The sequence below is a fragment of the Silurus aristotelis genome (assembly GCF_946808225.1).
Source record: "Silurus aristotelis genome assembly, chromosome: 13".
Lineage (NCBI taxonomy): Eukaryota > Metazoa > Chordata > Actinopteri > Siluriformes > Siluridae > Silurus > Silurus aristotelis.
Window position 1 is genome coordinate 29,163,827 of NC_139586.1, and position 22,894 is coordinate 29,186,720.

Consider the following 22,894-nt stretch of genomic DNA (forward strand, 5'->3'; position numbering starts at 1 on the left):
TCTCTCTCTCTCTCTCTCTTTCTCTCTTTCTCTCCCTCGCTCTCTCTCTCTGATCTCCAAACTATTTCTACGCAAAATAAAGGGCCTCTAATACTATAATTGGATGGCTGTATAGATTAGGAGAGAATTTCTTTCCGTCTTATCTCCAGCTTTGATACTGCCCGAGTCCCATTAAGTGTCCGATGAGTGCCGTCCACTCGTGTTTCGTTTCTTCTTACTGTAACGCATTCAAGTCTTTATTTATAGAGTCGCTGCTTGTATTGTAAATATTGTTTAGCTCAGGAGGAGCTCTTAAGGTTCTTGCGGTCACGGACTTGTTCCAGTGTGATTACATTTTTCAGACCCCCAGTCTGTGATCTTAACACAGGTTTAACTGCAGATCCGAGAAATGTGTGCAATCGAACCATCGGAGTGACTGGGTTGTGTCCTTGATTTCTTTTTTCAAATCACTGGGAATCGAACAGTTTGTGTCTGGATACACAATAATTTTATTAGTTTGATGGTACAAAGTAGTTACAGGGTCCTTCACTAATATCCTTGTAATATAGCTTGTGCAGTTTGCTACAGTTTGCTATGCTCTCTGACCGTCCAATTAAAGGACGTGACAACGCTGACATGATTGGACGCCTTCTAGAAGGCCTCAGAGTCAGCAAATCTGATTAGTTAAAGTGTATTGTAAGCTAACAGTTCATTTCTGCAGGCTTTACAGCAGTACGTGATGCGAGCTGTGAAACGAGGAGAATGGATTATTGGGAATAATATAATACATATTCATGGACAAAAATACATTAAAACATAAGTCAGTAATTCTGAGAGTGTTTAGGATAATATAGAAAACATAGAACATAGAAAATGTTCTACATCTACATTTTTAAGTCACTTTTATACTTTTACTCACAATGTTAATGACTCAGCACAATACTACATGCATCAGTGGTCCCCAACCCCTGGGCCGTGGACCGGGACCGGTTCGTGGGTCAATTGGTACCGGGGGGCCGAAAATTACCGGATTTTCTTCTCCACATCTGTCTATGACTCACTCTTCATGCAGGTCATGATGCCTCGGTCACATGTCTTACTTCCATCCACTACCTTCTTAAAGGAGCCCTGGTCACACGTCTTACCTCCATCCTCTACCTTCTTAAAGGAGCTCCGGTCACATGACTTACCTCTATCCACCACCTTCTTAAAGGAGCTCCGGTCACATGACTTACCTCCATCCTCTACCTTCTTAAAGGAGCTCCGGTCACATGTCTTACCTCCATCCTCTACCTTCTTAAAGGAGCTCCGGTCACACGTCTTACCTCCATCCACCACCTTCTTAAAGGAGCTCCGGTCACATGTCTTACCTCCATCCTCTACCTTCTTAAAGGAGCTCCGGTCACAAGTCTTACCTCCATCCTCTACCTTCTTAAAGGAGCTCCGGTCACATGTCTTACCTCCATCCTCTACCTTCTTAAAGGAGCTCCGGTCACATGTCTTACCTCCATCCTCTACCTTCTTAAAGGAGCTCCGGTCACATGTCTTACCTCCATCCTCTACCTTCTTAAAGGAGCTCCGGTCACATGTCTTACCTCCATCCTCTACCTTCTTAAAGGAGCTCCGGTCACAAGTCTTACCTCCATCCTCTACCTTCTTAAAGGAGCTCCGGTCACATGTCTTACCTCCATCCTCTACCTTCTTAAAGGAGCTCCGGTCACATGTCTTACCTCCATCCTCTACCTTCTTAAAGGAGCTCCGGTCACATGTCTTACCTCCATCCTCTACCTTCTTAAAGGAGCTCCGGTCACACGTCTTACCTCCATCCTCTACCTTCTTAAAGGAGCTCCGGTCACATGTCTTACCTCCATCCTTTACCTTTTTAAAGGAGCTCCGGTCACACGTCTTACCTCCATCCTCTACCTTCTTAAAGGAGCTCCGGTCACATGACTTACCTCCATCCACTACCTTCTTAAAGGAGCTCCGGTCACATGTCTTACCTCCATCCACTGCCTTCTTAAAGGAGCTCCGGTCACATGACTTACCTCCATCCACTACCTTCTTAAAGGAGCTCCGGTCACATGTCTTACCTCCATCCACTGCCTTCTTAAAGGAGCTCCGGTCACATGTCTTACCTCCATCCTCTACCTTCTTAAAGGAGCTCCGGTCACACGACTTACCTCCATCCACTACCTTCTTAAAGGAGCCCTGGTCACACGTCTTACCTCCATCCACTACCTTCTTAAAGGAGCTCCGGTCACACGACTTACCTCCATCCTCTACCTTCTTAAAGGAGCTCCGGTCACATGACTTACCTCCATCCACTACCTTCTTAAAGGAGCTCCGGTCACATGTCTTACCTCCATCCACTACCTTCTTAAAGGAGCTCCGGTCACACGTCTTACCTCCATCCTCTACCTTCTTAAAGGAGCTCCGGTCACATGACTTACCTCCATCCACTACCTTCTTAAAGGAGCTCCGGTCACATGTCTTACCTCCATCCACTACCTTCTTAAAGGAGCTCCGGTCACATGTCTTACCTCCATCCACTACCTTCTTAAAGGAGCTCCGGTCACATGACTTACCTCCATCCACTACCTTCTTAAAGGAGCTCCGGTCACATGTCTTACCTCCATCCACTACCTTCTTAAAGGAGCTCTGGTCACATGTCTTACCTCCATCCACTACCTTCTTAAAGGAGCTCCGGTCACATGTCTTACCTCCATCCACTACCTTCTTAAAGGAGCTCCGGTCACATGTCTTACCTCCATCCTCTACCTTCTTAAAGGAGCTCCGGTCACATGACTTACCTCCATCCACTACCTTCTTAAAGGAGCTCCGGTCACATGACTTACCTCCATCCACTACCTTCTTAAAGGAGCTCCGGTCACATGTCTTACCTCCATCCTCTACCTTCTTAAAGGAGCTCCGGTCACACGACTTACCTCCATCCTCTACCTTCTTAAAGGAGCTCCGGTCACATGACTTACCTCCATCCACTACCTTCTTAAAGGAGCTCCGGCCGCTAACACATAATACATTACCGCTAAATTCAAACCCCCAAGAAAGCACAATGAACAAACAACAACACAGTGGATTCAGGATTATTATTATATTTAGAAAATACCAGTTTTTATGGTCGTATAATTTTATTTTGTTGTATTTATCCTCCACACATTAAAGACCGGTCCATGAAAATATTGTCCGACATTAAACCGGTCTGTGGTGCAATAAAGTTTGGAGAACACTGATATAAATGATTTACCCCCAAAAGAAACTTATTGAGCGTAATAAAGGCAGAGAGTTTTTTTTCCAAACAATTATTAATCTTTATTATTTATTATTTTTGGCTGATTGCATGTTTCTGCCCCCAGAGTGAAATGTTTTATAATTAATTTTATTATTATTTAATTTAATTAAAGTTATGGTTTAAAAGGTTTAAAACAGATGTCCGTCTTTCTTAATGTGTAATAGTTTATCTCTCATTTTGTCCACCATCAGTAGTGAAAACTGCGTAAAGCATATTAATAGTGTTAGTGATGAATTTGTGTAAAAACTGTTGGACAATTTGTCGGAAGTGTCAAAGTGGACTGATCTGGACAAACACAAACGCACACACTTTTTCTATTTTTGCGCTGCATTGTCGACAAAGGCTTGGCACGGCTCTGGCTTTGCCTGAACCCATCTTGACTTATACCTTTTCCAGTCCCCTAACAGCCAAAGACAACCTTGTGATGTTGTGATTGGGACGGCAGCCAAAATCCAGGCTGCTTCAGCTGGCCAAAGCTGTCGAGCTGAGAGTGAAAGGCTCTCCGGCTCCTCTCTACACTCAGCACATCCGCCATCATTGGACTCAGCCGCAGGCATGCAGGGAATGGCAGCTCGGGGCCCGAAGGCTGAGGGGACTTTACAGTGTCGGCACATACCTCAGCGAAGGGGCACGTCGGGGTTTTTAAATGGGCACGGAGAGCGTGTGCCTCGAAGACCGCTGCTTCTCATCTTCCTCCAGTCGCTTCAGACAACACACACTAATCCACAATGCGATGAAAAGACCTGTTGTGACAGATATGCTCGTGTCTGCCAAAATGGACAAGAGAGCAGGACATTCTGAAGCATGAGAACTGGGGACGTCTCATTATAACTGGAATTCTATGATTACAGTGGAGTCGAATTTGAATACAAAAATGATAAATTCCAGGGCAATGCTGGAGTGAACAGATTTTACAACATTGCAATAAGCACAGATTTAAAGAACAGTGGGTTTATAAACACAAATGCATGAGCTGCAGAGACTGATGTGGAGACATTAAGGTGCTTTTGCAGTGTCCTAATAAACAAAATGCGCAGAAAAGTCAACACACACATGCACTGATAAATAAATACAGTCCACTGCGTGCAGCAACACCAGGAAAAATCTTAATTTCTTTTTATTTTATCAAATTGATTCTGTTTCTGCCTTAATGGAGGATTATGTTTTAAACCTCTTTTGCATGACGTAGAAATATGTGCATCACAGGTTTTAATCCCACCCTCCTGCCTGAAGGAATTCTTTTTAGTTCTTCAGAATCATCTTTTTAGAAATGAGGGACAGTGCATGTAGGACGTTTTGGAGACAAGGTGAGGGAGGTGAGATTGAGATGGTTTGGACATGTGCAGAGGAGGGACATGGGGTATATCAGTGGGAGAATGCTGAGGATGGAGACACCAGGAAGGAGGAAAAGAGGAAGACCAAGGAGGAGGTTTATGGATGTGGTGAAGGAAGACATGCAGGTAGTTGGTGTGAAAGAGGCAGATGTAGAGGACAGGGGGGTATGGAGACGGATGATCCGCTGTGGCGCCCCCTAATGGGAGAAGCCGAAAGAAGAAGAGGAAGAAGAAGAAGAAGAAGAAGAATCTTTATTGCCATGTGTAATGGGTCAGAAGGAATTTTGTCATGGTGTGCAGGTGGTGAAGAACTATAAATAAATAAAAAAAAGGAAATAAAATAATAAAGAAAGAAAAAGACATTGATTGTAAAGTTTTTGCAGGGTTTGTAATGTGAGTGAATCCGTGCAATGATAATTGTTCCTAAATAAGTCCAAGGTGCAGGGTTGCAATATAGTAGTCCTTGTTGATTGTGTAAATGTAATACAAAAATGAATTTTACTGCTATATACATTGTATCATCCATCCATCCATCCATCCATCCATCCATCCATCCATCCATCCATCCATCCATCCATCCATCTATCTCAAATTTATTTTTATTTGTATAGCGATTTTAACAATGGACATTTAAAAAGTTGTATAAAATAATGTATAAGTAGAATGTTTATCCCTAATTAGTAAGCCAGACTCTCTTTGGTGAAGGAAAAACTCCCTGAGATGGTATGAGGAAGAACCATTGACAGGAACCAGATTTAAAAGGGAACCCCTTCCTCATCTGGGTATAAACCAATATAGAGCTTCCATGCTATGTTCACATCATCAATTTCAGAATCTCAACCAGCTTGTCAGTGCAGCATTGAAGATAGAAATGTAATTTGTAGCCTGGATGTTCATTGAAGAGCATTGTGATGCATACATTACTACAATAAGTGATAATAAGTGATGAAACTAGAATAATTAAATATTTGGTGTCACCCAGATGAGGATGAGGGTTCAGTCTGGTTCCTCTCAAGGTTTTTTTTGTCAAATTGTCTGCTGCTGTGTGATGTTTATTGTTAAAGGAGCTATATAATAACATTTAACTGAAATTTGACAGGCCATGAAACCATTCTTGCTTCATGGACCATTTTTTTTATTTGCTCACTGATTAGGAAAAAAGTGCTCTGGCAAGCCATACTTGTTTTTGCATACTGGTGGGAACACACGTATGGAGACTTTTCAATGGCATATTTACGGTGGCCGAGAAGTGCAAAACACATTAACAAATCCAAAAACACATTAACAAATTAGAAAACACTAACAAATCCAAAAACAAAGTAACAAATCCAAAAAACACAACGACAAGCCAGACAAACCAGAAAAGGTAGGTATAGTAGTGAACGTAAACTTACAGATCATTGGACAAGACACCTGTCAGTCAAGATATACAGGTGAATGACAGGTGTCTCGTGACCGCTGCGTCGGAGCCCATTTACCTGGGGAAAGCATGAGTGTCCCAAGAGGAACGCTGACGGTGAGTATGACTTTAACCTATGTTTATACTGTGGCCAAGCTGACCATTGTTGTGCAACATGCCCAGGAATCCTAAAACCTGCAAAGGTGAGACTGACCCCATGTTCTCACAGTGTCCTGCTGCCAGTCAAGCTTCATATCTCTCAGGGACTCCAGACTTTCTCTTCTACATTCAGGATTGACCGTCAACCTCATACACCGCCAAGTGGTGGAGGACCTCCAATGGTCCGTCCCATGTGTCACCCCACTGAAAATCACAGCTGTGGATAACAGATTCATCGAGAACAACTACATAACCCATTAGATCACACCATTGAAAATGCAAGTAGGACTGTTTCACATAGTGAAAATCTGCTTATTCGTCATCTACTCCCCAAGAAACCCCATGATCTTAGGTTTTCCTTGGTCTAAACCCAAAACCTGTTGATTTTATGGGAGCATAAGGAACTTATACAGTGGATGGTTAGATGCCAGCTGCACTGCATGGAGGGGAGCCATGACCTACCCTGCCGCTCCACCTCAGTTGAGAGCCCCAAATCCACAGTTCCTGTTATCATCCCCACGGAATACTATGATCTAAAGGAAGTATTTGAGAATCGAGTTACTTTCAAATATGGCTCCCCCCGGTGCAAAATTTAACCCTTATTGGCACCAGAAACAAAGGCAATGGAGGATTATATGGAGGAGGCCCTCAAATCAGGGTTCAATCCTTTGCATGGTTTTCCTTCAAAGTGAAAAAAGATGGAGGACTCAGAACCATCGATGCATCGACTATATGGGCTTAAACGCAGTAACAGTGCTGTACCCATACCCTTTGGTGCCCTCAGCCTTGGAACAGCTCCAGGAGGCACTTTTTTCACCAAACTGGACCTCCACGGTGCATGCAATCTGGTACAGATTAAGGAGAGAGATGAGTGGAAGACGGCCTTTCAGACCACCCGGGGGCACTATGAGTACAAGGGCATGCCGTATGGCTTAATGAACGTGTCGGCGTTTTTTCAAGATTTGATAAATGAGATCTTTCAGGATTTGCTGAACTCATGCGCCATCGTATACATCGACGACATCTTGGTATACTCCCCGACGTTCAACCTCCATGTTGTCATTAGATATATTCAAGTCATTAGAATAATTTAAATCATGTGGCAGATGTTCTTATCCAGCGTGACTTGCACTTCTTATTTATCTAAGCAGCTGAGGGTTAAGGGCCTTGCTCAAAGGCCCCTTGTGATTCTGGGGTTTGAACTCGTGACCCCTCTGATCAGAAGTCCAATATGCTACCTCCTCCCCTAGAACTCTGCACTTGGGGTCAAATATTCTACTAAAGCGTATGACAACGAACAAACATTTTAAACAAGTCATGACTGCTTTGCTTTTTGACTCAGGTTTACATTGAGTCTGTTTTTTTTTCTGGCAGGAGGAGATCTGCGACATCAACACCTCCCTTTTATTTTGAACCGAGAAAAACCAGGATTCACAGATCCAAACTCCAGCACCATGTCAAGGTACTACCAAAGCTGTCAGTATGAAGAACAAGACGTCTCTCCAAGTGAATTAACGGCTGGTGTGTTTGTGATAAGTACAGTTGAAAAGTGTTTCAGTGCAGCCATTTCATTAAAAAGTAGATCAAATAATAATATAATTATTGTATTTAATATCAACCAGGTGATTAAAGACTAAACAAAATAGTTGGCAGAAAAATAATTTTAGTTTGGCAAAGAAATATGTAAGGTGTGATCAATGCAAAGCAGAGAAGAGACAAAAAAAGAAAAGAAATGAATAGGAGATAAGAGAAGTAAAGAGACTGGATGAGAAGAGAGATAGAGGAAACCTAAAGAGGGAAAATAGGTGCAAACCTAAACATTTTGAATGCCAGGATATTTATTGTTCATTTGTTCTGGAAAAGAAAGGACGGAAAGGACGGGAGAGGACGGGAGAGGACAGGAGAGGACAGGAGAGGACGGGAGAGGACAGGAGAGGACGGGAGAGGGCTCACTACTATTCATTGCATTAACTTCCTGAACTTATGCACCTGATTGGATGAAGTATGGGTAAAATCTGCGGCTCTGTGAGACAATCAGCAACTGACTGATGGTCTCCTGCACTTTTCCAGGGCCTACAAGGCTGTTGATGTCCAGAGCAGAAGCTCACTGAGGCAATCAAATCCAAGATGTCATCTGAAAATATAACATTGGAAGGTTTTCCTTTCAGGTTTAGCAAAATCTTGCTGGACTCTTCTAAAACCATTTCCACCGACTAATCACGGTCCATGTTAATCACATCTCACACCATACGACGTCCCACCACCTGAGTCCTGCACACTTACACACACCTATACAGCTGTCCGAAGACGTCCTGCAGAACTGTCGTGCCCCTCTGCCCTCCTGCTCCCTTTTAAGCATTTTACCTCGATTCTCCATGCAGAAGCTGATGATCAAAGGTCTGCCGCTTTGATCTTTCGCTCCCGGCGCTGCCAAGAGATCACTCCGGTCTCTCTGGCGAGGGAACTGACAGGACAGTAGCGCAACAATGATAATTACAGGCTCCTCGGTTTTGTTTCTGTGCGTCTGGAGCAAAGGCCTGGCATGAACAGATGGCTTCACCTTAAAGCCAAGAAGTAGAAGGAAAAAAGACACGGGACCTGAATTCCTTAACTGTCACAAGGGATGAACACAGGTTAGGAGACGTTTACGCTAGATACTGAAGACGTGGAAAACAGGATTAATATGTCGAACTGCATGCTGTAACATCGGCCTGTTTTTATCTAGAGCCTTTTATTTTCTCAGCTTAGGGTTTAAACATCTCAGGGAAATTCCTTTCCACCAGACGCTAATTTTTTGACTCTTAGCTCATGGGAATAAAGAAGGAGTGGCTTTCTGCTCATTACTTCTATTTCTTTTTGTAAAGCTGCTTTGTGACAGTGTTTGGTGTTAAAAGCATTCTACAGACTGAATTGAATTGAACCTATATTGAGTCAGACATTGGTCTGAGTCTGGTCTTGGTCTTGGTCTAGAGCAAGAGTCTACCTGAGGAAACCCTACAATACACCTTATCTATAGCGCAGAACGATTCTGCAGGATTATAGCTCACTCGCAGGGAAGGTTTTTTTAGGTGTAAATGATGCGTTTATGAGGTTAAGGTTTTGCTGGTCTTGATTTTAAACCTCTTTGCATCTTCTAGCTCAGTCATGGTGTTGAACTTCTACAGTTAGACTTGTAAAGCAGTGAGTTTTTTAAGTGATGAGGCGAAGTAAATGAGGCAACATTCAGCAGAGACGTTGGCTGTAGTGTTGATTTATTTATTAAAGAAGAAACAGAAAACAGAACAATAGTTTTTATTGCTTTTCTTTTTTTCTTCAAATATCTTGAGGCTTGCAGCTTCCATAGCTAAAGCAAACATCAAAATCCAGGACTCAAACCTCTACAACTGCTGCTAGACATAGTGACATAATCCACAATCTGTTATTTGGATCAGTCAGAGATACGGAGGTGGGCGCATCTGTTTTTATTTATTTATTTTTTTGACAAAGAGCTTCCTCATGTGATTACACAATGGTGACAAGAAATCCATCCTTCAGCATATGGAATGAAAACATGGTCTGAATGAGCTAAAAGGATTCAGGCTTCTACCAGGGCCCTGTTTTACTCATGAGATGTTGAAGAAACTTTTGCAACAGCAAAACACTGCAAGGCTTACTGTATTTTCATGATTTCATTCCAAAATGTAAACATTTCTATAGTAATAACATCGAAAGAACAGACATGTCATATAAACCATGCGCACTGGTTGGTTGTTGGTAGTTTTGCAGAATTGTTGCTTATTTTGCATTTTTTGGAAGGAGTCTCCAGTGTCAGAGCTTCGTAACAGTCAGAGGTAAAGCTGCAATGTTCAAGTAAAGAAGCTGAGTTTTTTTCTTGGGTTGAGAAAATGATCATTTATAGCTGTTTACACGTAACTTGTTTGTGTTCCATGACATTAAATGTAAAATGGATAAAAATGCGTTAAAGGGAAAAGTATAATTGTTGGCAAAATTGCTTTAGTATAAAAGAAAGAAAACATGACATTCTTGAAAAATCATGTTAAACGTCGAGACGCTTCACATCACCCTTCGAGTTATTTACACTACAGAGCAAATGTTTGTGGACACTTGAGCAAACCTCTTAGTTTGGGAAGATGTTGTACTGGATTTTATGGAGATTCATGAAGCCACAAGGGGGGGATTTTAGTATTATAGCGTATTTTCTTATCAGCACATTCCTAAGGTTTTTTCTTTCCTCACTTGTTTCCAGCAGAACTGTTAGAAATGACTCACAATTTGTCTGTAGAATTTCTTGGTCCTACGTTGTTTTGGGGCAGAAGTTTAAACAGGGATTGGACCAGACTTTTTCAATTCACCTGACCTTTACTATCTAGGTGGAGTTTTAAGGAAGCCTGGAGATACCGCAGTATAATGCTAAAGAAATGAGTGTATGTGTAAAGATAGTGTAATGTATGTCTTTTTTTCACTATCATCACAGACGCCAGGTAACATAACGACTAGAATTTAACCAGCGGCTTTAGATTTCCTCTTTCTGCGAGACGCCCGACGTTCTGCAGCGGTAGCTCTCGGCTCAGCACGTCGCACTTTTACGACTTGAAGACGCCAATTTGTGGAACAGACTAGCAGTTCGAAAAGACAAACAACTGACAGGAATGCCTCCACCTTGAAATAAAGTATACGGACAAAAGTTGTGGACACCTGAGTACAAGATTGGCATAAGCTTTTTGAACATCAAATTCCACATATAGTCCCCATTTGCTGTTATAATAAGCTCCACTCTTCTGGGGAGATGTTCCACTAGATTTTGTGGAGATTTTGTGGAGATTCATTCAGCCATAAGTGTGTTAGTAAAGTCAGCAGTGATGTAGGCGAGATAGTGAGGAGGCCTGGGGTGCAGGTCAAAGCTCTTCAGCAGGCCACTCAAAATCTTAAACCCTTGTAAAGCATCACTTCATGGAGCTGGTTTTGTGCACAGGGGCATTGCCATGCTGGAATAAGCGTCTCTAAGTTCAGGTGAAGCGAAAGTTTCATTCCAGCACAATAAAAGACGTCCTGTGTGCCTCTGAATTTGTGAAGGAACCACATATGGCTGAAAAAGTCAGGTGTGCCAATACTTTTGTCCGCATAGTGTATAAGAAATAGTCTGATTTAAACACAAAAACTACACAGTGTCATTTAGAAGTATAGTCCAGTGCACGATCTCAATCCAGTCCATTATGATGATCCGTTTTTGTGTTTGACTTCCATCATTCCAGCAAAAGTCCAACAGTGAATATAAAACAGTACAGATTATTACTTTTCTGCTCCTAAAACACCAGTTCCAGCTCATAAACTCCTGATCTACACAGTGTGTGTGTGTGTGTGTGTGTGTGTGTGTGTGTGTGTGTGTGTGTGTGTGTGTGTGTGTGTGTGTGTGTGTGTGTGCGCTATGTGGTTAGTCCAGAAATCACTCGTTCATTAAAAAAAAAGGTTTTTATAGGTTTTGTCTTTTTCAGATGGTTAACAGTTCTAGCATTCTAAAAGCACAAAAAAACATGGATCTCGAAAGCTGACAAAAGTATTTGAAATGTAATGTGAAGTTTAGTGTATTTATTAAGTTTTTCCATTGTTTTGAACTTCATTCAAAATGACAGGTTATGTTCTTAAAAAAATAAAAATAAAAATTGTCTTAATACTTTTTTTTTATTTGGTAGTAAATAAATTAGGCAGAAGGTGAATCGTCTGGAGAAACGGAAAAAAATATTTATTGCCAAATTAAATTATATATAATGTATACATTATTATTATTATAATTATTATTATTTATTCCTTTTTTTTTTTTTTACAAAATATACAAAAATAAATTGTTTCTACATTGATGTTAAACACTCTGAATGATGTATGCAAGAATTTTGCTATTTCTGTAAAAAAAAAAAAAAAAAAAATTACTCTTTAATGTTAAATGTGCATTTCTTGGATTAGATTTTTTAACCTGTCATTTTGAATCAAAAAGTTTTAAAAGCAACTCCTACCTCTTTCCCAATCGTAGAAAAAATGTGAATATAATCAATGGGAAAAAAAAAAATTTATTTTTTAAAAATATTTTTAATGTGACGTGTAAAAACCAGTGGTGAGCCGTCAGGAGTCTTTTCTTCTGCTTTAACTCCGTCACAATCACTGACCTACAGTTCACTATACAGTAATCCCCGTTTATCACAGTGGTTGTGTTACAAAACCGCCCATGATAAACAGACACCACCCCAAAAATTCTATTTTATGTCTACAGTACTGTACTGTATCAAAATTTCACTTCATTTTATTATTAATAATTATATTTTTATGAATAAATTTCATTATTTCAACATAAAACTCCCGGTAAGTGTTTTGGTCTATCCAGAAAATCAGCTAAACTATTTACTTATGTAGCAAACTCAATTCCGCGATAAACCGGGGCGCGAGATTCCAACCGCCGGAAAACGGGGGATTACTGTATTTTTTACATTTAATGTCTGGTGTTCCCAATATTCTATTCTCTTCATTTTATAGTGTTTCTTGCGCTTGCACTACTTCCTGGAGTGTAAGTATAAATTATAGTCTTTATCCAATCAGATTTCAGCTGTCACATCACATGGTACTGGGGTCCGCCTTGAGGCTTTAGAATCAGCAGTGAAGGCACCTGTAGCATAAAGTAAGTGACTTGAAGCTGTTGCTTTAACCATTCAGATCCCGAGTCTGCGACACTGAGGCCCTCTAGAAGTCGTCCAAACGTGTCTGCATTTTCACGTCCTTTGATTGGACGGTCGGAGAGCACAATCTTCAGAGCTCAAATATATTCATGTGGATTTAATAGCTGTTTATTTATTTATTTTTTTCATTCCACAACGACTGATTCGGATGCAGATACACTTACAAGGACGTTTACAAGACGGAATTTTCCAGAAAGGCTGGACATCATTATCAGCTCAACAGTTGTTAGGCGTTTTCATGAACCGTTTATACTTTTGCATTTTCTTTCCTGTACAATTTACTTTAATTAAATACAAAATGCAGGAAACCCCGGGGTGATGTGATGAATATCGGTGCTTCTGCTGGAGATGATGTATGTGGAGGTGCAGTTGCGGCTACAGTGAAAGGAGACGTGTTGAATTGTGATAATTCGGTTTCTTGCTTTCATGATGACGTTTATTCTCGCTGTATGAGATCCTGTGTGTGATGCAACGTCATAATGATGGGATTAACAGGTGGATCGATTCAGGCAGGACACCACTGAAGGCCTGGGGGGTGAAATACACGGCCCACCACTGGTGTAAACTGTAATTCAAATATTTTTGTCAGCTGAATGGGAAACTCTCATTGTTTCATTGTTCGAGGCACATCTACTAGTATTTTATAACTGATGCCATAAAAATACACATCTGAGCAAACACATAAAAAATGGTGTTTTGAAGGTCTAGAGCGTTTCTACAGCAGCTGGTTAGAGATGGTGAAAATGTTTAGTTTCTCCAGTAAGAACATGGAAGGGGATCGTTGATGTATTAGGCTTTAAGCTAACAGGAATGGAGGAATAAGTTAATATACTATGTGACAATGCAAAAAAAATTATAATGTTGAAAGAATCTTCTGCAAACATATACAGCTATATTTATATGTGTATGACTTCAATAATAATAAAAAAGCTAATTAGGGGTTATGTTGGGAGCATTGGGAGGAAGTGAGTGGAAGGGTGTCTACGTCGAGCTTTATGGCCCCTCCGAGGCTTCCCTCGACCGTTCAGGGAAACGAACATCTGTCTGCCTCCGTGTTTCCAGCGCAGGGACGCGTACGTGTTGTAGCCATTCTCCTCGATGCGCTCTTTAAACTTACAGCTTGGGCTATATCTTACCTGCGGAAAAAAAAAATACAATGAGATAAAAAGGATTACATTTTTGGAGGGTCCCAAATCCTGTGCAACACATCAGACGTCAGAATCATTGCACAAAGTTCAATATATACAAAGCTGTAAAACACAAACTCCTGGAACGTAGTTGACTTTCCTCTTAAGATTAGAGTAAATATGGAAATGTACCGAATCTGTCACAAGTGTGGAAACTTTAAAACACATGCATGTTCCACTTCTATGCAACAAACTAGGAGGCAAAAACACACAAGAATTGGACAGTGAATGAGTGGAAGAAAGTTCTGTGGAGTCCAAATAGGACATTTTGTCTCTAACAGAAGAACTTGTGTCAGATGGACACCAGGAGAGAAGATTACCAGGTGATCAGTTTTTATTGTTTAACACTGTTAATGTTTTCTTAGTAAAAAGTGAGATATTGCACATTAAATTCTAGTGAACACTCTAAAGTACAGTTCTTAAGCGCAGAACCACTTGGTTCCTCTCCACCACTGAGGGTGAGGAATGTCAGAGCCATAATCCGCAAACCGAAATCCGTTCTGGCGTTTCCAAATCACTTAACAGACACAGTCAGCGGAATTACGTCGCACCCTTACTATAGTGAGAGTTTTGCTCTTCTGCTGCGGCTGGATAAAGCTCTTATCTCAAAAAGAAGAGATGGCACAACGACAACGTGGTTCGGGTTTCCGCTCTGTGGGCTGTTATCAGCGGCGTCCTGCTGCCTGCAGCGAGATAACATCAGCTCTTGAGCGAGTGTTGTGATTAATAGTCATTAGGCTGAGATTCAAACAGGGATAAAATCAGGCGTTTTCGTGCTACTAGGATTGTTTGTTTGTTTCATTTCAGACTGGAGATGTTGGAGACGCAGACTTGTCATCATTAGGTGATCAGATGGTCTCACAGAACACACAAAGTGCTCAGGCACCACACGATCATTAAACCGGGCACAAACAACCATCTGATGGCACGCACAAGATTCACAGGAACGGGACTGTGACCAGCAGGAGCCTTGAGGAGTTCTCGTAAACCTCGGGCAGCTCACTGCGGCTCAGTTCGACTGCATTTAGGTCAGTGTGCGTCGTGTCTGGCAACTTCAGAGGCATTTCAGTCGCAGCAAGCGCTTGTTTTAGGCTAGGACAGATATCAACCACATCAAGATGAAGGAAGAAGTTCACCATATACCCTTAAACTCTTTGTTAGTTCTCCTGAGATTGAACTGCAGCGCTTTCTAAAAGTCTTGTAAAACGATTAAAGATGTACCTACCGATCCAAAGAGTGTGCCTTTTTTGGACATGGCTAAGTACAGGCCGGTGCTGACAGATTTGATGGCGACAACTCCCACACTAACAGATCGGATTTCCATCAGACCTGGAGAAGAAAACAGAAAGCAGAGGCTCAGGTTAGAAAGAGGGGAGTTTTCCCATCAACAACTACTCTATCATTACCGATTACAAAAACAGCCATCTATGTGTTCTAGGAATATTTCTTTCCTCATGAGTAGAGAGAAAAAAAAAAAGGACAAGCAACAATGGGGCTTTTTGATTGATTTTTTAAATTGATTTAACAAGAAGTTCTGGATGTTTCAGGTGTCGTGTCTCCTTGTGTACCAGCTGAAAGCCATCCGAGTTCTGAAAATCTTCCTAACAGCATCGTGCTGGGGTTTCAGAACTCTCTCCCTGTTGTTTCATTATTTAGCAGAGCACAAGCTGTACTAGAATTGCTTCTCAGACCTTGCCCGTGTTCTTTGTTGATCTGATCCTGTTTTAAAACTGGAAGCCAAATCACAGCGATAAAGCAGATAGTCCAAACCTCAGTGCTTGCCCATCAACATCTGAATGGGATCTGATTGCCGTACGGGAACGCTCTCTGCTCAACACTGTTTCAGGTTTCACCTACAAAGGAACCCAAATGCATCCTTGTGATCTGCTTGGATAATCCCTGCCACCTGAAGGTTGTGGTACTTGGCTCAAAGAGCAAAAAAAAGAAAAACATCGTAGAAAACATCGAGTCTTGGCTATGAGAGGAAATGACACCGACAAATCAGCTGCTGGCTCTGGACTGTAAACACAGAACCACATCAAGGTGCTGAATGAGATGTTGACCGAGCGCCAGTAAAGAAGTGCAGGCAGCAAATGCAAGAACTCAACCCTGAGGCCACTTCAAAGCTTTAGCATCTAAGGTCTGGTTGAAGGCATTGAACTCTCAGATCACACGTTCTACCAAAGACCAACTCAATTACAGCTCACAGCATGGGTTTATTCACCAACATAGTAATACTTTAGATCTTTACTCCAGACTCGTATCCTGTACACCTGGTCATTGATGTAGCCATCCAATCAACCAATCAGTCAATTATATTAATCCAAATAATGTTCCCATGAAACATGAAAATGAAACAAATGAGATTCCATCTCACCGATTTGGACCATTTCATGCTTTTGTATCAATATAATAATATGATGTGATGGTGAGTTACCAGCGTGACACTAAAACAGATAATAATGAATGCTTTTTACTGAAAAACATGCCAGAGCCCAAACTTCTTTACTTTAACTTGAGCAAAAAGTGCAGTCAGAACTTTTACCAGAGTCTTTTTAAAAGTGAAGGATGTGTGGACTCTAAAACTGGTGCAGAAAACAAAAAACAATAACAACCCCACTGAGTGGTGGTTCTGCAGTAATAAATGCACTGTTGATGAACAATCAGGTCCAGAGGAACTTAACTAAACACTCTTCACAGCTGTGTGTAATTTAAAAAGATGATGGAGAATAACTTGAGGAAGGCATCATTTAGAGATATTTGCCAGAGTCCTTATTTTTTTTTAAATGTTATTCATTTGGAAATCAGATCTACGATACAGAATATTTAAACAGCTACAAAGTGACAAAAGCAAGTTTTGTTTACCAGTAAAATATTACTCAAAAACAGGAAGGAATCCACTCAAGATCAACAATTTCAAACAAATGACCTTCCTGTGACCTTGGTCCTACCTGGGTCAATTCCCGAATCAAATCAGTATGTCGGATCATTATCGTATAAATCCTACAGGCTTTCGTGTTCGCATTCGAGATATTGCACTAAGGAGTATCTCAGACGGACGTCTAGACAGATGCATGAACATAAATAAATAAATAAATAAATCCCCAAATAAAGGGATAATATTCAGTGGAGACAACTGAATGGTTTCTGTTGACCATTTTTTCCTCCAGAACTGAACAGAGTCAAGTTATTAGTGTTAACACAGAGAATATGTTACACAATATGAGCAAAAGTACGTATTTTTTATTCTTTCCAGCCACATACGCTTTTTCTCCAAACTGTTACCAAAATCTCAGCCATACAATTGTGTAGGACGTCTTTGGCAAACGTGTTCCAGCATGACAATGCCTCTGTGCACTAACTCAGCTCCATTAAGATCTGCTTTACATGGGTTGGAGTGGTGGATCTCCTGCTTTATAGAGCTCTAAACCCTATTGAACCTCGTTGGGATGAATGTGAATGCTGACTGCACCCCAGACGTTCTCACCTCACCTACAGCAGTACAAATCTCCACAAGCACTCCAACATCTGGTGGAACATCTTCCCAGAAGAGTGGAGGTTCGTATAACAGGAAATGGGAATGTTCATAAAGAAGTATGTCAGGTGTCTAAAAGATTGATATGTCTTAGGGTTTCTTGGGTTTACAATAATGCTGAGAATGCACAATATTAGGGAGAATGTGAGTTTTATACCTGTCAGTAGGCTGTCTAAGCTTTTACAAGATCCAACCAACATCTGGTTGAAGCTGTAGCACCTGAAGAACATGATGTTATTTCTGAATTTCAAAAACACTACACTTTGGGAGAAAAGCTTAACCATTAAAGATTCTTATAATACAATCCATTTTGATAGAAACTCTATTAAATGCTTCCCTTTTTTTTTTTTTTTTTTTACCTTCAACAACATAAAGTAGAAGGTCTTTTTTTTCTGTAATAAATCATTCTTTGGAAAAGTGCAATTAAGAGGAATAAACACTGGGATGTGATGTTACTGGGAAACTTTGAGGTGGTACCAGTAAGAGGAAAATCACCCCATTGTTAATATTTTCTCCCAACACCATACCCTGTCATGTTCGAGTCCATGTTTTATTATTGAATATTGTATCACCTGGGAACTCTTCTTCTTGAGATGGTCACTTGGTGGTATTGACTTTGAACACGGCATTTAAAAGAAGAGCAGCCAAGTGTCTCCATGTGTGCATGCCAGTAAAAGACATCACCCTCTTCAGGTGAAGAAAGAAAAGTAAATAAACAAATCGAGCGGCTTTCTTCTTTGACGTGCGGGTGAAGGAGACCGAGTCGCAGCTTGAAAGCCAGATTGGCAGGTCATGCAGGTAGCTTCCACCAGCTGCAGAACCAACTCATCGTCTCCGTTAGAAATGCCCCGTGCTTTGAAGATCAACATGTTTTTTTTTTCCTGTTTATTTTTCCTTAGGGTGTTGCACAAAACGGTGTGGTAGAAGCAGGCGTGCAGCTCCTAATCCACTCTGACAGCATTCCAGATGACTGAGGTTCACGTTGAGTTTATGAGGACCGAACCAGTCAAATAAAAAGTGCCTGGAAGTGCTGCTGTCCCTAATCTCTGTAACCTGGTATCGGCTTCAGGAGTCAGGACCGCACCTCACTGAGTTCCTATAAACCCTGCATGAGAATTGAGTTGTACTGTGGGATTCCTGAAGAGAAAACTTAAATAACCTGGGGATCAGTCTGTATCTCTACCATTGCTCCACTGATCCCCAAATCTTCTACTACTGCTCCATATCTTCTTCCTCTGCCTCCAACAAGGTAGGAGCAAGGCCTCCATCTCTGAAGTGATGGAACAAACTACTACTTAATGTCTAAACATCTGAGTCACAGGCACTTTTCAACACAACTGCTGAAGACCTCCTTTTTCCTGAATCCAAGTTCCTAACATGCAACCCAAAGAGTCCACACATTCACTGTATACCAGGTTACAAGTTAAATCTAAAGTAATAGTATGGATTATATTTACACAGTAGATCAGTACCATTTCATGGAATTCTTTTCTGTGCTTTTTAGAAAAGGTTCTTAAACCTAAAAGTGGGAAATCTGGTGGTTTAGTGGTTAAGTTGTTGAACTTCAACTCCTACCTTTCACCTGCTCAGCTGTATAAATAAGATATAAGTCACCGTGAATAAGATTGTGTCTACCAAATGCTGCAAGTTATTAGAGCCATATTTTCACTCCAGAATTTCAGACCGATAGAATTCATGGTCCAATTGTTTAATTATTGAAGTTTGGAGCAGGCAATAAATATAAAAACTCTGTAGTAATTAGTAGGTATTGATCATGCTTGGTTGTTTTGAATCACTGGAACTAACTGGAACTTGGTGCTTGCTGCTTTGGAGAGTTGAGAGTCTTGCCCCCCTTTAAACAGGTGCATCTGGTGGGTAAATGTATGTAACTTTGTACCCTAAAGGGACAAATGAAAAACCTTTCAGGATTAGAGTGCCAGCATAATCTCAGTCTTGGCCCCACATAATCCATCTTTAACTAAACTGGGTTACTGATCTGGGTGGTAAAAAAAAAAACAACTTTGTAAGCTATGCTGCGTGTTTGCAATGCCAAAAATTGTTCAAAAAGGTCACTTTGTGTATCTGTGCTCTCGCAACCTTTTAGCCAAAACTGTTAATTAAGCAAATCCTCGCTTCTGCTTAGTCAACTGTGGACCAGACATTTTCTGATCTTGCATGGGATTTCTTAAAGCATGGAACAAGTCCTGTGCTCAGTCTTCTTTATTCGTTTTGTCTCCACATTCAGTCTTCTCTTTAAGCCCCCCAAGTCTGTAGGGTTTTTTTGGAAATGAGCCCATCTTCAGATCATTGGGTCTTTTTTTTTTTTTTGACCTTGAAAATAGGTAGAAAGAGAAGCGGAGAAAAGAGAATTTTCACTGGAGCTCTTTTGTCAGAATTATAGTTGAATAAGGAGAAGGGGGGGGGGTCAAAGAGTTGTACATAGTAGTAAGAAGGTCTTGGTGGTGGTGCTGGGTGAGGGGTGTACAGGGGGGTCATAAAATTATGTTTCCTTCAACTGGCCTTTTGCTCCGAATAGGCTTTTGTTACCTACCTGAGATCTGGAAGCCGACAGGGACTTATTAATGACCCGGCTTTTGTTGCAGAGAGCAAGGTTCCTCCCACCTCAATTAAAAGGGAAGGGGGGTGGGGGGATGGGGTTGGGGCAAGACCGGGTGAAAGATTGGGCAGAGGTTCTCTAGCTTTTCCCAACTTGCCTGGAGGTCTTTAATTTTGCGGGTTGCCCCCTTCAGCATCTCTCCCTGGCCTGTTGCCCCTCCTCGGATAAAAGCCTGGGAATCTCTCGGTTCCAACATTACGCTTACACTTGATTGACGTACCTTTTCAATTATTTCACAGTTTGCTAAGAGAGAGCACTGTGGTTTTTTTCTCTGCTCCTTCTCTTTCTCTTCTTTGCTTCCCTTTCAAAACACAGGCTTTTCATGTCGGGTTCCTCTCTGCTGGCCCTAATGGCCATGACCAAGACCTTTGATCTGATCTGCCTCCGCGGATGTGCTCTCGCCCCGGCTGCTGTCTCGGCCTGCGTGTGGTGAGATCTCACACTATTAAAAAAAAAGGCCACACCAGTTACCCCTCTGAACAGCTCAGGGGCCGACTCCTGGGTTCATCTTCCAGGGTTCCTCAAAGACTCTTGGGCCTCATTTATCAAATCAATAATCAAATTTATTCCTAAATCATTAGCAGGAGCTTTTTTTTTTTTTTTTTTTTTTTTTTTTTACAAAAAAATATGGTATTCTTGTGAATCCAGTCAGGCTGCAATCCGGTACGGCTTTAGGACAAAAAAAAGTAACATTATTGTAGTATTTGCCTTATTTTGGATGTGTGTATGTGGGACTGCTGTGATGTGCTCATAAATAAAACAATTGTCAGTGTTTATTATTGCGTGTTTAAGTTTGAATAAAATCAGCATTACTGAAAAATTAGAATTTGGTTTTATTGTAATTGAATTTGGCTAATTTGCCCCCCAAAAAAAAAGAAATGATCCTACATACTGATCCTACTATATGGACAAATTAGATTGAAAGGTGGTTTTTAAAAAATACTCTTCCAAATGTAATTCCCATTTGCTGTTATAAAAACCTCCACTCTTGTGGGAAGATGTTGCACTAGATTTTGTGGAAATTTATTCAGCCACAAGGTGTTAGTGTTAGTAAAGTCAGGTGCTGATGTAGGTGAGAAGGTAAGGAGGACTGGTGTGCAGTCAGCGTTCACGTTCATCATGGTAAAGAGGGTTGGAGCTCTAAAGCAGGAGATCTTTCATTTCAGCCAACGTGAAGCAGATCTTCATGGAGCCGGCTTTGTGCACAGGGGTATTATCATGCTGGAACAGGTTTGGGTCTCCTAGTTCAAGTTAAGAGAACATTTCATGCTCCTGCATCCAAAGATGTTCTATACAATTGCATGTACAACCTGGTGGTATCAGTTTTAAGAAGATCCCCATATGGCTGGAAAAGTTAGTTCATATAGTATATTGTTCCTCTTGGGATGCAGCAGCACCAATAAATGCATTCGTTACCAGTCCTGATACTATGTTTAATCCCAGGACCACCAAGCTGAAACTTCTGAACCCTCACCTGCTCAGGTGTACAAATGAGATAACTGCATGTCGCTCTTGATAATTGCTGTCTTCCAAAATGCCATAAATGTAAATGCAGACATTTTTCCCATACCAACATGATGCTATGTGACGAACAGAAGGCAGTTTTTAGACACTTTGTTAAATCACATGCATGTTTTGTGGTTTGTTTGTTATTTTTCCAGTGAAAAGTTTTCCGTAGAGACGTCGGACACGGTGAGCTGTGATGGAACAGAAAAACCTTCTCAACACACTCGCCACCAAACAGGAGGATAGACATGATACACTGAGTGAAACACACACACACACACACACACACACACACACACACACACACACACACACACACACACACACACACACACACACACACGTTTACTTATTCTTGACCTTTTATTGACATTCTTTTTAATGCAGCTACTCTTTAAGCTCGTTCTACCCTATAAACTCTGTAACCAAAATAAAAACTTTTGGCTCAATTATGTTTTATGTATTTTATTTTATTTGATTTATTTTTTATTTGATTTATATTTATTTATTAGTGGATAATAAAAGCTGACCTTTTTAAAGTCTGGAAATCAGCCAAATGTAGTCAAACCTGTTGAATATTCCTATCCTACCTTTCCATACATTTATACTTACACATATCCATATTCATCTTTTATCCTCCAGAGTTTTATTTAGAATTTACGGCTTGACCTTTTTACCCATTGCACGTTTTTTTTTTAAATACATAAACACAATATTGAGTTTACTGCAGTTGCCATGGGCTGGTCTCGTTTTCGATTCCTCAAATGAGGTAATTCTTCACAGCTCACAACCATTACAATGAAGGCTTATGACACCCCACAGCACTAATAAACACACACCTCGTAATTAATGATGTTCTAATTCGTACTGTTTACAGAAGCCAACCAAGAATAATGTTGGTGGAAGGAAAAGTCGGAGGAAGTGAACTCGTGTTTTCGAGTGTGTGGCTGAAAGGAAACGTAGGTAGAAGAAAAAGGTTTCTCAACAGGTTTCTGAAGAACAGTTAAGGGTTCTGATAGCGTATGATACGGTAGTATACATCCTGTCTATTTCCCAGTCGAAATAAATCATTTCTGAAATCATTTTTTTATGTCCGAGGCAGATTTATTTTTTCATTCAGGTCAAACACGTTTGGTTTTTTTTATT

At 40.9% G+C, this 22,894-nt stretch overlaps 1 protein-coding gene and 2 long non-coding RNA genes across 3 annotated transcripts in view; 1 reads left to right on the plus strand and 2 right to left on the minus strand.

Moving 5' to 3' along the window:
- The first annotated feature begins 6,078 nt into the window (after positions 1 to 6,078).
- LOC310736126 lies at positions 6,079 to 21,975 on the plus strand. The gene is made up of 3 exons (XR_014536464.1): positions 6,079 to 6,139; positions 7,556 to 7,643; positions 21,904 to 21,975. It is a non-coding gene; the product is annotated as an uncharacterized lncRNA (long non-coding RNA).
- Positions 9,640 to 11,875, minus strand: LOC310736257. Its single transcript, XR_014536501.1, has 2 exons — positions 10,841 to 11,875; positions 9,640 to 10,039 (listed from the first exon to the last, which is right to left on the minus strand). It is a non-coding gene; the product is annotated as an uncharacterized lncRNA (long non-coding RNA).
- Positions 13,011 to 22,894, minus strand: part of fgf22 (fibroblast growth factor 22) — a 31,703-nt gene continuing 21,819 nt past the window's right edge. Inside the window, exons 2-3 of the mRNA XM_083559447.1 lie at positions 15,316 to 15,419; positions 13,011 to 14,039 (exon numbers count right to left, since the gene is read on the minus strand). Of these exons, the coding sequence (XP_083415573.1) occupies positions 13,845 to 14,039; positions 15,316 to 15,419 (299 nt within the window). The 3' untranslated portion in view covers positions 13,011 to 13,844. The remainder of the gene's footprint in view (positions 14,040 to 15,315; positions 15,420 to 22,894) is intronic.